Below are 16034 nucleotides of genomic sequence, written 5' to 3' on the forward strand. Positions count from 1 at the left end.
CGGGGGTGGGCGATGAAAAAAGAAAAAGGCACCGCGGGACCCCGACGCAACGGATCATCCGCGCGAGTGCGTGTGCGCGCCTATCCCGCGCGCGCGAGAGGCAGCTGAAAATTATTTTTCGGCAACCTCCGCGCCGGTGTGCCCGCCGGGAATTCGCATCGGATATGCGAATATCGAATGCGCGTTCCTTTCGCCGGCGGACGATATCGATTGATATTTTTTCCGTGGACGCCGTAGCGGATCCCGGCCAGCGCGGAATTCGCTCCGTGTTCCCTTTAATTAATTTATCGCCGTAATTATTTTCTGCGTTACAAACGGCGCGCATACCAATAAAACTAAATAAACAAAAAACGGTGCTTTGATCGATTAAAAAATTGTATTAAAAAATCGATTTATTCCCGGTCCAAGGATTAACATTTGCTACAACATTTTGCGTCTTCCCGCCTTTTTTTTCATTAGTAAACGTGATAGAGAAGTAGTGAATAAAATCTTTTCTACTTTTTGTTATTTTGAGTTAGCTCCCTGAAAAATAATTTTATAAATGCGATAAAGTAACACGATAAAGTAACGCGACTCACCATAAGCCGGTTTTAGTTCGGAGTGACGAACGGGTTAACAGCGAATTTCACACGATGCAGTGAGACAGTTTCGTTTCCCCTGCACTCTCGAGATCACCAACGCGAATGCAACGCGCACGATCGATCGCGGAAGAGGAGGACGGGGCGGACGAGGAAGAGGAGGAGGAGAAGGAGGAGGCGAAGGGAGCGTGGCACCTCGCACCATGTAACGAGCTGCACTGGTCATTCTCCGAAATGCGCCTAAACATTTTCGCGCGCCGGCTTTTTCTGTTGATTAACATAGGGCAATGTTGCAGGCGGAACAATAGCGGCGTCAAACAACAGAGCGCAATTAAAAGCGGTTATCGAAAATGTTATCGGACCTCGCGAATTGTATTTTGCGGCGCACAAAAGTATTGGATTTTTTATAACGCGATCAAACGTTCGCAAACGATTACAATGCGATCGAGCGTGAGGGGGGGCACAGGGGACGAGGGGGCAGGTTAATAATGAAGCCCGCCGTTTTGTCGGTTTGCAACCGCGTCGCGCGGTTTCGACTCCCCCCTCGACCCGATCGATCCCGATCTGATAAATCATTCAGCCGGACGGAAAAAACAACAGTTTCGGCCGTTGCACCATCGTTGTTGCAGTAGCGTTTTCCTCCGGCAATGACGAAGGGTCCTCATTCTCTGTTTCTCCCACAGCGTCGACGCAACGCAGAATCAAAGCGGAGGTCCGTGACACGCCGCCGCTCCGCACCGTGCAAAATGGCTCCCTCCTTTTCAGGAATTATCGCGATGTAGGAAGTCTCTTGCGAGAGCACAGCAGAAGGACGAGAGGAGGACAGAGAGAAGAAAGATGGAAGAAGAGGAAGAAAGAGAGACAGAAGGTGATGCAAGCCGGGTTGCGGAGGCGCGCAACGGCGACGGCGGTGGCGGCGACGGCGGTCGCTATTGGCCGAAAGTTTAAAATAGAATATCTCGCGAGTAACTTTCATCGGTCGTCAAAAAATCGCGCAGTGTCGTACCTAGCGGGGGGCTATACACCCGGCTACTCTCCTCCTCGTTCTTCTCCTCCTCCTCTTGTTCCTCTTCCACCCACCGCGACGAGGACCGAGGAAAGACGGCGGAAAGAGAAACGCGGAGAGCAGCCCTCTCCATACCGTCGCTATAGTGCTACGGGATAGGCTATGCTCCGACATGGTAACACACGGTAACGCACGCATACACACGCGCGGTACACACGTGTGACACGAACACGTATGTATTCGCGAGTATGCGGATCGGGCGCATCGGAGTACGCGGGCGAGAGCGTATATACGAAGAGCGCCGGGCGAAAGAATTTAACGGCGAATAACTCTCCCGCGAGTACATCGGGATATTTTAGCGCTTTTCCAGATCGCGCGCTAATAGGCCGCACGGAATTACTGACGTGGGTGGCCTCGGCGAATGGTCCGCGGGGGAGTTTCCCGTATTTCGTCTGTAATCGCTAATCGCGCCGAGTCGCGCGTACGCGCTGGACCTCCTCGAGGCGGGGAATCTTCCTGCTTACACGCGAAATCCGCTGACCCGTTTCACGGTTTTTGCACGCCGTTGATTCTCCCGCGGGCGGTCTTATCAAGGGCACAATAATCGTTTCAATGCGAAAATGAATAGAAATAACTGAAAAATTTTAATTATGTACTAATGTAATCATCGTCCTGAAAATAACAAAACATTTGTTTATTAGAAGGGTTAAAAAGGCCTTTCACGAGGCGCGAGAAAATAGTTGAAATTTTCACTATTTCTTTCATACAATTTCTTTGTTTTTCGGGATAAAGCCGGCATGCGGCATTGAGTTTACTATTACTCCGGCCGATTCGGAGGCACGGTTGATGCCCCGGTCTCCACGCCAGTGAATGACGTAGCCGTATAGGTACCCCTGTCCGCCGATCTGCTCTCGCCCGCGCTCTCGCTAGCTCGCGTCAGCTTGCCTAGAGATCGCGCGAGTAGAGTACACACGCTCGCGTCTGTCGGTGGCGCATGCGCCGATACCGCCGCGGGCCGCGACTCGACTCGACTCGACTCGGCTCGGCTCCGCCGACTCCGGCTCCGGCTGCTTCTCGGTTCTCCGCGGCTCTCGCCCTCCCCGCCAAGGTGCATGCATGCATTCTATGCGGCGTGCACCGCATTAGATGCATTTCTAAGTCGCGCCGCAATAAATCGCAGAAATATCGAAGTCGAGGTACCCGCGAGTACGGTTCCGCGCGCGTCCCCGAAAGAGCCGCGAGCTGTGCGTCAACTGATACCGTCGCGCGCGCGCGCGCGCGATACCGATCGCCGTAAGGGAGAGACAGCCCGGAGAGGGAGCCCGGAGAGATAAGGAGGGAGAGGAGAGAGAACAAAAAAAGAGAGCGAGGAGAGACAAAGGGAGAGAGAGGGTGGAGAAGGTGGGTCAGAAGGAGAGATCGCGCGGTGATAAAGATTGCAAGTTATATAGACGATTTCAGTGACGCGCTCCCGCGCAACAGGAGGAGGCCCGCTTCTCTCTCTCTCGGACGCGTCGGGAGATCCGCGACCGAAAGCTCGCACGGCCGAGAACCGCAAGAAAGGGCCCGCCGCCGAAAGAAGGGACCACCGGCCAGCCGGCCCGCATCCGCTCGGATACTCTTCTATCGGAGTCCGTCTCTTCTGGTAGTGGCAGTGTGTGAGTGCGTCTACGCGAATTATCATACCGGTCGTCACGCGTGCACGCTCGTACGCACGTATACGCACGTGCGAGTCGCCGGAGTTGTTCGAGACACCCGTTAAGTTCCTCCTCTCCTTGCGAGGATCCTGGTGGGGATACGATTCACGGATTCAGTGAGAAAATCGAATTTTCCAAAAGGATTCGGCGATCAGCGTTGTCAGGGAGATTGATTTCTTCTGCAGAAAAGTTTCTTATTCTCGAAATCCTGAGAGATATCGAGAGACACGTTAATCATCGATTGCCGCGAATTTCGAATTCGGATCGCGGGAATATATGCCGGGACTTCGATACGTGTGTAACGGGTGTACCGAGAGCTGACACGAACCAGAACGAGACCGCACCGGGACGACTCGCATGCGCCGAGTCTCCGATAATCCGCATCCGGTTGGCGTTGCGAATCGCCGACGCGCCGCAATTGCGCCGTCGCGCTTATCCAATTCTTCCAAGACGGGTAACGATGCGCGAATAAAGAATCGACGATCTCGCCGCGTCCGGAGCAAAAGCGGCGAATGATCTAATTGGATCTCTTTGTGGATCGATAGAGGGAGAAACGGTTCCGCGACGAAAGGACGGATCCACACGGAGAGATCAATAGGCCCGGTGCGAGAGTGAATAGCACGGAGAGACGGAAAAAGATCACTGGAGAGCCTCGGGAAACTCGCACGATCGCTATCACGCTCGTTACCACCGATAGTCCTGATCTTCGCCGGCACAAGCACACGGCACTTGCGAAAAACCGATTCGCGCTCGATCGAGAGGCACGCGGTAGCGGCTCGTCCACGGCGCGGAGGAGCTGGGATTTCGCGCGCGATCTCGCGGTAGTGTCGTCTTCGGCGCGGTGTCGTGCGGCAGGCCGCGACCGACAAATCGGTGTTTTCGCGACGATACGATACAACAACGGAAAACACACGAAATCGAATTTTGGAGGACCGATCCGCGCCGCGCGTCGATCGCGATTCACCCGCGAATCCACCGGAGAGGAACACACGCGCGCGAGACGGGACTCGATCGATCGTGAGAGTGATCGCGATGCGCGAGATCGGTGCACGGTGAGACGCGGAAATCGAAGCCGAGGGGAAAAGTGGGTGACGCGCGAGAAGAGGAGGCACGAGACACGGCGTCGGATGAACTGGAAGAACAGGCTGCGCCGAGTGGAAGAGGATGCCGATGAGGACGACGAGGACGGCGAAGAGAACGACGACGACGACGACGACGACGACGACGACGACGACGACGATTATGACGATTACGAGGCAGTGTTGAACGGTGGCCTTGCGGAATTTCGACTACTGTTTCTGCGAAGGTAGGAAAAGCCTTCGCATACGCCTGAATCGAATGAATCGTACAGCGCTCTTTATACATCTGCTATCGCTATACCGACGACGAAGGGGACGCTCGCGAGAAATGATGCGGAAACTCGAAGTGATCTTTTCGCAATATGCTTCATTTGAATTAAGTAATTTGGAATAAATAAGAACGGTAGTGATAAAAAGTGATTTTCAATTCAAATTTAACTGATAGAGATGCAAATTTAATTAACGAGATGTAAGAATTAGACAAATCAATTATCGAATCAACAATGAAATAATTATTACGATTAATTACAATTACTATGGTTATTTAAATTTATACAATGTGCAATAGATTAAATTGAAGAGTTATGCGACAGAGTACACGATATAATGGAAATATATTCTGTATATACGCTTCATGCTCGAATAGTATTTCGATCAACATGCACTATCGTTCTATCGCAGATCGAATCTACGTTTCGCAAAAAGTGACTTCGAATCGCCGGCGTCTCGCTTCGTTGAATTCTCTCATGCTCGACCTTAACAAACATTAATATTCCTTGCTTGCAGAAGTTCTGCCGGGTACGCTTTAGACGCAAAAAAACTACTAACAAAACCGAAAGACGGTGGCGGAAGGGAGAAAAAAAGTGACGTCGGGGAGATTTTCGCACGTCGAAAATCTCACGTCGCCTGCAACCCCCGTTTTTCATTTCTCCCCGAAAATTCGCTTTGAATTCTACTGCTGTCGCTATCGGGCTATCGTTGCTGTTGCTGCCGCTGATACTGCTGCTGTTCTGCCGCCCCGGCTTCCTCGACGAACATGCCGAGAGTGTCGACGTAGCTACCTCGAAAACCGACGAGGTATCGAGGATCGACCGTAGACAATCCGTGGCAGGGTCGTGCGGAACGATCGATCGAATAGGTGCCAGAGGGTGAACGGGGACGGGGGACAAAGGTGGTGGTGTACGAGGAAATAGCAGGAGGGTTGGTGTGAGGTTTTGGGATGCGGAGGAGGAGGAGGAGGAGGAGGAGGAGGAGGAAGAGGGCCGGGTGGTGATGGTGGTGGTGATTAGTTGCAGTGTTTTGGAAAACAATGCGCAGAATTTCGACTGCGATAAATAATAAAGGACAAATAAAGTGTATCGGGGAACGGTGAAGTGAACGTGTGTCAATAAATAATCTGGCGGGATATGTATTGTGCGTTGTGTGTCGAGAATAAAAGCGAGATGAGTTTAAAAAAAAAAATATTCCGCGTCCCGGAAATATCATTTCACGCGCGCGCGCGCGCAAACGCTTCTTCTTTGTCAATCCAGGCTTTTAACGGGGAAAAATTGCGGCATAGCGAGAAAAGTTCCAGTATCAGTTTCAGCGAATAACGAATTATTGGCTTGACTCAATAAATTGTTCCGTTCGTCGATCCCGCACTTTCAGAAATTATAATACAGATATTTCTTGTACGTATGTAATTATAACTACTTCACATTGTGTGTGTGTATTGAGAATATTAAAATCGTTGTACCGAAAATCCCTTGTAATAGCTAACAGAATACGCCTATGCCCGTTTCCCACACAGAATCCAGGAGAAAAACTCCTTGCGCTTCCTTTCCCGCTGAAAAGTATAAATAAACGAGTTCGTCCCACAATAGTCTCGACGCGAATCAGCGGCATGAGAACGATGATGTTACAATTACAATAGCGTTTCCAGGAGATACATTCACCGACCCTTCCATCGCCCTTTGATTCGATCTTTAAACACAGCCCTTAAACAGGTTCAACCCATCTCGAGATACGTCTGTCGGGAGGGAAGACGAAATATAACGCTCGCGCGGGAACGGAAGAGAGAAAGAGACCCGCGAAAAAATGAAAGAATTCTGGACACCGTGATACTCGCCCCTTCTCTGACCCCCCACTCGTTCGCGAGGACCCCGTGCGAGATGGGCCATCCCTCTCCCGTACGAAGGGCCCTTCTGCCCCCCTTTTTTAAGGCGGCCAGCTGCGGGGTCAGTTTTCGACGGGCGCGCGGCGCATTAAGATGCTACGCACAAAATTTGTCATCATCGGCCGGTCAACGTCGCGGATTCCACGAAATTAGAAGTTTCGGCGAGTTCAATCCCGCGCGCGAACTCGATGGCGAGAGACGGACGCCGCGGGAAAGAAGGACGAACCGCGGCAAAAGGGGAAAAAGAGAGAGGAGGCGGGCAACCTCGCAACGTGCGGGCGCGAGCACCGGCTGGATCGCTTCTGCAGTGATGAACGCGTGATGGATATTAAATGGACGCACGGTACGCATCGACAGATTAATTCCATTTACGAGGTGCTGCTGCTTTTGTCCGGGGAGGTTTTAACAAATACATGAGTTATATGCGCGACGTGCGCGCGCGACTAAAAATACTCACGAATCGCTTTTCGGCGCTTTGTCGTTGCATGCAATTGCTCGCAAACGAATATCGGATCGATTGTTACAAGCTGTGCCGATGTGCACACGACTTCGCCACATCGTAGAACGATTGCGTGCGCGCGCGCGCGCGAGATTAATTCAGTTCTTAACGTTCACCTCGAGTTGACGTGAATTTTACAAATTTTATCTTATTTGTAGTTTATTAATTTCATTAAATTTTATTAATCCGCTCTTAAATAAAAAAAGGGGCACTCTCATGTATCGCGAGGAGTGGCTCGGGACAAAATGTTCCCTCTCATAATTACGAGTGAAACTGTAGAACGTTCATCGGTGTGACGTTAACGCGCTCGCGAAATTCCCAATAATGATAAGTTTTAATTTCCCCATTTAAACAGCGGGTACATCTCTCTGATGATGTACCCGTTGATTACGTCGGAATATCTCTCTTTGGCAAGGGTCGAAATATCGGTCCCTCTCTTTCTCTCTCGCGCCTTTCAATCGAAATGATGGCCGAACGAATGTAACGCACACGCATACACGTAATGTCAATCGTGCGAATCCGGTCGCGCGCGTTTAGCTGTAACCCTTTACTCAAGTGCGATGTATCCTGATGCCCGTGATTTCATGCTATCGGAGCGGTTTCGAATACTTCTCGCATTCTCTTTCGCTCCAACCACGTCCTCGTCGCTCTCACCTATTCGTGTACCTCTCTCGCCGCCGCTCGAATAATTAATCGCAAATAGTCTGTGCCCGATGGAAAGTGGACGCGAAGGAAGGACGTGGGCAGGGAGGGCAGGGTTTGTCGTGCCGCCCTTCGATCCTTTCGAGCCGCCGAGGCACGGCCTGACGTTTAATTTCGCTAATTTCTTTTCTCCCGTTCGAATTACTCGCGGTACGACGCTTCGTCCCCGACGTAAGGGTCGGCTCCTGCTATCCCGAGTCACCCTTACATTTTCTTTCTTCTCGAAAGCGCGAGGAGGATCCTCGGCACCGAGGGTGCGAGGAGGGTGGAGAATGGGACCAGCCTGCCATGAGAATGAGGGCCGGAAAAATAATTACTCCTCGCACACCGCGAGAAGAATACTCGGAGCCTGCTCCGAGATGATGAGCGGGGACGGGAAAAAAAAAGGTCGAGTTATTCCCTTAAGCTCGGTCTCCGCTTCTGTCTTCCCTCGTTACCACCGCAATTTTAATAATAATAACGATATTTTTTGGTGCGTCTTATTCCGAATGCGCTAGAAACAATACGGAGTGTCTGTCTTTAAATAAGTGTCTTGATGATATGAAAGAAGAATGGATATTCAGACGAGCAATATTTTGAGACACCGTGATATTAGTTTTTCTCAGTTGAATGTAAAAGTTTCGTGAATAATTCGTGTCGCGATACATATTAACGGTACAGACGAAGTTTCAAGTACGCTACGTAAAATGATTTTCGTCGAGTTATAAAATATGGCGCGAAAAAGATAATAATAATTCATAGTATCCTGCCGATGATGGACATAGCTATTTTCGACAATTAAAACAATGGATTAATACTATTTCACAGGAAAATATATACACGCGATAAAAATAGATTTATTACTATGAAAAGGTGCGCTAATTCGAGTCGCGCTCGGCGTTAAAGTTTATCCGATGTTTCGTCTATTCATATACGGATAACGTGATTAAAAAAATATTTAGCCAATTAAATGAATCAAAATGGATAAAATGGAAGAACCGGCTCGACGGTATATAAAATGTTCATAAAGCCGCAAAAATTTAATACTTCACGAATTGTTCGATAAAATGCAATGGCAGGCTGTTTGTTTTGTTACAAAATGTAATAGGCAAATAAAATCAATGGAAAATCTAATTATTGAAAAAAGGTTGTTATGCGACAGAACGTTGAAAAAAAAAATTTAGCTCCCAATTTGTTAAAAAGAGGAGAAGGAGAAAGAAACTACTTTTACAGATTCCATTATCCTTACGACAGATTGAATCGTCCAATCGCGAGCCGGAAATTAGATTTTTTCTTTCTTTTTAGGAGGAGAAAAAGTTTCGTCTCGTTCTCTCTTATCTCTCAGCCTCTGAAATTTAAGTAGTCAGAAAGCCCATCGTCCATGAGCTGAATAATGAAAATCGCCTCTTGAAGCCCAGCTCTCCGACGCAAAAAACTAAAAATCATTCACGTTTGATCGATCCACTACCGTTTGATACGTACAATGTACCTTTTGATTGTATTCAGTTATGAAAAAAGAATATCCGTCCCACAAAGTCATTTCAATTGCGCTTTATTGATCAAAACAATGGAAGAGCCATGTAACGAATGGAGAAGGACGGTGGACGTTGCAGAGCGAGAGGGGGAGTTTAAAGAGACAGAAAGAGAGGGCGTGCGTGAGAGAGAAAAGGGAAAGAGCGTGGAAAAGGGTCGGGGGAAATACAGAGAGGGTGGGCCGCTGCTGACGAAAGATGGCGTAAAAATGGAGGGTGAAAAATATGGAAAGGGCGAGCTACTCGACTCTCTCTCTTTCTCTCTCTCGCTCTCTCGTTTCCTTTTGGGCGTTCCAGTGGGAATACGCCTACCGAGACGCGTTGGAAGATTTCGAAATTTCGCAGGTGGCATCCCCAGGGCCATGCGGCAACTTTTTAAGACGATTTCCATTAGCATGCCGAAGAGGGATACTCGTTGTTTAATGCCGCGACTTACAAATGGAAATATCTTAAAAGCATCGGTACAGTGTTTTGGTCCGAGAAAAGAAATCGACTTCTAAATGCGTAATTCTCGTAGTTGCCGGTCGTTCAGTCAACGACGACGCAGCGTTATATTCTCAGATCAAATGCAATTTTCCTATTACGCGACGACGATTATGCGAATTGTCTTTCTATAAATAAATTTAACTCCGTTTTTACTCCTCTGAAATGTTAAAGTCGATAAAAGTACGGATTTACGTTTATTACGTATACGCGCTATTTTAACTTGCAGCAACGCCTGTTTCGTGACGCGAATACCCACGGGTTAATTTCGACTCATCGATTAATCCGTCGGCGAGATCGATGCGCATTTACGGTAACGCTAGAAAAGTCCGCTCGCGTCTTTCGGCCAACTTTTCCACAGCGATAGAATAGATAGAGAGAGAGAGAGAGAAAGGGAGGAGGAACGGAGGGACAGAGGGACGGGCAGAGATGCACGGAAGAGCGGAAGGTCTAATTTTACAGATTTTCTCGCATTCCGAATAATTCAAGGCTGCGTCCGGGGGCTGAATAGGGGCGGGAAGGGAAGGGATGCAGGCAGGGGGCGACGGGTAGGCGGGCACCAAAGTTAAAACAAACATTTTTGCGCGTGCGAGCTTCGGCCATAAAGCTCTGCCCGGCCAAATGCATCGGTCGGCGGTTGCATAACACTCGAGAATAGCCGCGGAAAATGGTGGACCTTCTCTCTCCTACCTTTTTCTTTTTTAGACCACGCCGAGCGCGGCTGCTAACCGGGCAACGGCGCGGCAGCTTCGTTTCGCAACTGATTTGACCGTTCGAGGACAATCCATCGATCGCATGCGGACGAACGTGCGAGTGCGTCGCGCCTCCCCCGCCCTCCGGAGCAACGGTATTAATTAAATTTCGTGTGCGCGTAATTAAAACACGCACATACGGCTTGCTTTCTTTCTTTCTTTCTTTCTCTCTTCGACGTGAAACGCGGCGCGATTTGATATGGGACGAACGTGGGCCGAATGACCGAAAAGTCGCGGTTTAAAAAACAATGTCTTTTGCCAAATACCGAGCCGGCGCTCTTGCGAAACGTAGACGTAGAGCGACAAGTTTCGCTCTACTTGTATTATTAAAGAAGAACAAAGTATATATTTAACCGCGTAAATGTGCGAGTGCGTAGGGACGTCACCGCGTACACGCGGCTTGATCAGATCGGTCAGCGGAAAATTGGGCACACCAAAAATCACCGTTGACGAAAGAGAGACGAGCGACACTCGTTTGAGAGTCCTGTCTTGAAAAGGCCAGAGCAATTAAAATTATTTATTAAAAGGCACCGCCCTAAAATAAATAGAGAGAACTGCGGAAGGGCGCCGATGGAAAGGTGCGATCCGATTAAAATCTAATTTTTCACGGATACTCTCTTAATTAAAACATTAAATTGATTGCGGCGTGAGGTCGCGGCGACGACGGGGTGCTACGAGGAGAGAAGGGGAGAACGAGAGGGTGACACTGTCTTCTCAAGGCACGACGAAGTGACGAGAGAGCGAGCGGAAGCTGAGGGAGGGGGTTCGTGCTAAAATAAATGAAAATGAAATCAATTATAAAACTGTTTGAGGAGCCTCCGAGGAACAGGCAGTACTCGATAGATGGATGGATGGGTGGATGGATGGATGGATAGATGGACCGGCAGAGGTAGATCTTGGGAGAAAAAGAGAGAGAAAGAGAGAGAGAGAATTTTCTTAATTAAAAATCCACAGACTTTGCTTTCAATTAAAAACAAACGTATCGCTTCTCCATCGTTAAAATTTGCGATATTTCACTTCTTATGTTCATGAGATCACTAATTATCGATAAAATAATTTGAATGTAAATAAATCAAATCAGATCTGATGCTAAATAATCTTCTAACGTATGAATTGTATTATGTGTGTCGGGTAATTAAAAAATCTTTTTGTTTTTTTTTTCTTTCGTTTTTCCTTTTACAGAGAAATAAAAGACACAGATAAAACTGTCGCTAACGAAGCAAAGTTTCCGCGATGATCCTTTTTTCGAGATAGGAAAAGAAAGAGAAAAAGAGACGGACCGAGAGAGCGCCTCCTCTCTAATCTCGTCGAGGTTCTCGCGACGCCAAGACGTCGTCTCGATTTATGATCCTCCTAAATCTCGTCCTCCCTGTCAAGCTCCCCGCGTGTCGCTCTTTTGTCTCTCGGCGCACTTTTGCACTTTTAAAACTTTCTTCGCCGCGGCGAATTTCATTATAAGAGCGCGAGTAAGGACTTCTCGGGGCCGCTCCTCGCGCGATAAGGAACGGAGTCGAGTTGGCCGGCGTGGTTTACGCCGCGCAGTTTGAAACATTGCTGGATCTTAACCGTATTCTCCTCTCGCGTTTCCCCCCTGGCCTGACTTTACCGTGACTTAATCAACGACGCGACTTTATAGATAAACAAAGTTAACGCGCCTCGCGAACGGCGTGCCAAGAATGCGCCGGCTGCGCCGGAGAATCGACATGCGTACGAGACCCGACGATTGACATAGGCCCGAGGAATGCCACATAAGCGCGTCTCGCCGTATGTGTCGCTGAAAAGAATTCCCCCGCTATATACCACGACCGAGCGGCACACAAAACGCCCGGCTAATTATTATTTTTTGTAATGGGAGCAAAACGGCACGTCGCGCGGCGAAATCAGTCCGCTCGCATTCTTCGTAGATATTCCGGCGGACAATGGCGCCCTTAAGTTCTCTCACTCTCCTTTTTTTCGGCCCCTTTCCATACCTTTTGTTCCCTTTCCGAAAACAGACCAGACACGCGCGCACAAAGGGATGAGACCCGAACAATGAGGCCCGGCGACGATGACCTCGGAAGATGAGTGGCCGAAATAGTCACTTACTTATTTAAACGCGCGATCCGTAAGTATAAGTATTATAACATCGAGGCGACTCGACGATCGCGGAACAGTAGCGGTTTCCATGCGACCAGAGGCTATAAGAACACGATAAATATTTAAAAATTACGTGTGATTCCAACTTTCCAGATATGTCGTACTTTTCGTGTGTTATAATTTACGCTGTATATAAATAATTAACATCGTATACAAATAAATAATTAATTCATTAATATTAATTGACTCGGGAATATTTTCATTGACGTGTTTTCCTCGTGAAAGAGAGCGTCGACGTGAAGCTCCGTAGGAAGCCACACGTGTTACGTATTTCGGCATGATAATCTTCTGAGATTGCACTTTACCTTGTCGATACATTCTGATGCGGGCCACAGCTGCTCTCTCGGGAGATCGCGGCATATGCCGCAGTGATCGGCGGCTCGGTACGCTCAGCTCTTCCGATTATCCACGTGTTACGTGCGCGAAGGATGGACATCTGGCCCATATGGAACACTTAATAAACGGATTGTCCTCTCTCGCGCCACACTCCCGCCCTCCGCCTTCCGTCGTTTTCTCGACGACAGTCGGTCACGCGATTCCCGAGAATGTTGAAAAATCCGCGAAACGAGAGCCTCCTTCGCGAGAGCGACTCTTGCGATTTAGCCTCGTGAAATCTGGGCCACCGTCGCTCATGCCGCCGACCTCGACGAAGGACGAGCGGAAGGAATCGCGTGTGGAAAGGCCAAGCTTGTCTATTTCCAGCCAGAGAGTAAGATTAACTTGGAGTACCGTGTGTTTATTAAATCAGGAGAAGACTGAATAGCACGGAATAGCGCGTTAACAAACTGATCGAGCTGAAAATTGGAGCATAATAACTCGAACGCGATTGATCGTTTGCGAACGCGATTAACCGCGCGCCCGCGAGCGAGCTTTCATCGAGCAAGCATCGGCTCGACGTAGGGAACATTGACCTTCGCCGCGGTCGTCCACGGGGCGGTACAGGGAAATACACGGATGGAAATACGCGAGGAGCCGTTCAACGAGGCAGGGACCGAGATTCATGGCTGAATCGGCCGCAAATTGCGGTGAAAAAGGCGAGAGTTGGCCGTGTAACTTTCTTCCTCTTCTCGGGCGGTCGGGAGAGGTTGGCTCCGCGATTTTTGTTTTCATTTGATTACCCTCGAGCCGCGAGCCCTTCGCTCCACCCTTCTAGCCGCCCGAGAGGGTGCGAAACGGATAGCAATGACGGCGGTTGCCGAACGAAATACAGGAGAGTGAAGGAGGGAAGGGGAGAGGGTTGCGAAACGGGGGCCGTTTCGCGCAACTTTCGCGAAATAACTTTGCGGAGAGCGCGGCGAGAGTTCTCTCCGCCGTGAGAGATCCCCGTTATTTTCTCGAGGTGGGAATCGATAGGACCACCTATATACGCCGGACATGCGGCAGCGGCAGTGGCGATGGTCGTCGACACGCTGGGTTGGGTTAGGTTAAGCCCGAGCGCTTAGCCTGATAGCACCAACTGGGCCGGCTGTGTGATGCGCTAGGTGTTTACATCGCGGAAGGCCACCGCACAACGAGCGCCTAGGTGCCATGACCTAGGACGAAAAAGGAAGCGCCTAGGAGAGATCGTTTCTCACCGCCTTCTCCCCCCTTGCGCCTCCCTCGCCGTCGCCGCTGCCGCCTCTCGCTCGTTTCCTCATCAACGTCGAGGGATTACTTTCTCATTTAGATTTTATCTCGCGTCTACCCACTGCCGCCCTCATCGCCGCCCGTCGCCTCCGACGCGATCTTCTGCTTCTCTTTCAGCTTGTCTCTTATGTTCGCCTCCAACGACCATTTCTCGATTCCTTCTCCCGGCCAGGCTCCTTTGTTTTTACTAATTACCCAGGACGTCAGCCATCGACCTCTTCCCGCAACTCTCTCTCTCTCTGTCTCTCTTCCGCCACCCGCTCGCCATCACGATTCCTCCGCCGATCATTAGGCGACTAGCCAAGAGGGTGTCCAACGAATCGCCGTCCCTCCGACGTTCTCGATCCTCTCTCGGGCTTTCGTCCCGCTTACGGATAGGTGAATCGATATCTCGTGACGAGGCGAACGTTGACGGCGAGCATCGTTTAAATTAGATCAACAATTTTCTGATTTTAATGTATTATACTTAATTAAAATTGATTTCGATCGCGCCATTTATTGCGTCGTGAGCTTAAATGATTTCAGTGGAATCGATAGACTTTTTATTTTCCTTGACGCCGCGAAAAACCTATCGACATAATCCGTGCGAGAAGGGCGATACGTCGACAAATCGAGAATCTGGCCCGTACAATGTCCAAGGGTCGTACCCAACAATCGCGGTTGATGCCGCGCTGGCTGCAGCTGCCGCGGCAAAAAATGAGCCGCGATTGTTTTATCGCCCCTCGGTCCGCCCGATGGTCAACCGGTCTTTCTCCTCTCATTATTATGATTACCCGATGGGCGATGGGTCGGGTACAACGAGGGACGGGAAAAGGGATGAAAAAAAAACGGAATTCATCCCCTTGTCCGGAGTCAGCCGGTCCTATCTACCGACCTACCTGGGCTCTCCGTCGGCCCTTGTCCTTCTTTGTATCCCGATGAAGTACACAGCGTACGCGTCGACGATAGAGGCGACGAAATCCAATTTTTTCCCTTTTATCGACCCTCCTCAGGCCTACCCCTGTCTCGAAAGAGAAGTAGCCCATGCGATGCGCCACATGCCGTCGTCGTTGGCCGTTCGCGTATATGCAAATTTCGTCGGCGCATTGTCTGCGAGCTGCCCCTTACTCACCCCCTCTCACCGCGCCGTCCACAAAAGATCCAGGTCAAACTTTCATCCGGTTAGGAATTTTTATTTTTCGATCGAGCGAAACGACAAAGCGGGTTGTTACCCCGTACCGAAGAAAGGGGGATGGGACGCGAGAAAGAAAGAGAGACGGTACGCGACCGGTGCACCTTTCGTGGCGCGTAACGGTCGATCGTAGTGTCGCCCTAAGACAATCGATACAATTACGAGGAGCCGCCGGAGATGTAGGTAGGGAGACGAAAGGATCGTCTGCGAGATCCCTCTTTTTCAACCGTGGCCACCCTTCCTTGCCGCGGTTCCCTCCCTTTGGGCTCCGTCTTCCTGCGGAAGAAGCGTTCGTCGCGGTTGATGCTTCGGAGATGAAAAAGAAACGAGAACTTGGAGAAAACAGTTTGACGATATCTCAAAACTCGAAGCCAATTACAAGCTCTTTTATCCTACAATTTTTTTCATTTATAAAAAGTGTTTCTTATATCACTATACGATATTTTTATATTTTATTACTATGTAGGAACGCAGTCCTCATATTAAAATGTTGACATGTAATTTCGTTGATAAAATCGGAATACACAATTTTCCATTTTACGTTATTGAATATTTTGTTTACGGACGCAAAAGTTTCGTAGGCAGAAAATACAGTCGTGGCGAGAGCGAATTGAAAACGTCGGCCCCAGCCCTCGGAAC

The 16034-nt window shown here is 49.5% G+C and overlaps 1 protein-coding gene and 1 long non-coding RNA gene across 7 annotated transcripts in view; one reads left to right on the plus strand and one right to left on the minus strand.

Moving 5' to 3' along the window:
- Positions 1 to 16034, minus strand: part of LOC139767686 (uncharacterized) — a 212472-nt gene that overhangs the window by 85373 nt on the left and 111065 nt on the right. The gene's annotated exons all lie outside the window — the stretch shown is intronic.
- Positions 2192 to 6098, plus strand: LOC139767683 (uncharacterized). The gene is given in 3 exon segments (XM_071697232.1): positions 2192 to 4587; positions 5147 to 5180; positions 5182 to 6098. Coding segments are annotated over 3 exon segments (489 nt in total). The 5' UTR covers positions 2192 to 4408; the 3' UTR covers positions 5458 to 6098.

This window comes from Temnothorax nylanderi, unplaced genomic scaffold, assembly GCF_030848795.1.
Source record: "Temnothorax nylanderi isolate EJ_2023f unplaced genomic scaffold, tnyl_v1.0 TNYL_tig0011_pilon, whole genome shotgun sequence".
NCBI classification, from domain to species: Eukaryota; Metazoa; Arthropoda; class Insecta; order Hymenoptera; family Formicidae; genus Temnothorax; species Temnothorax nylanderi.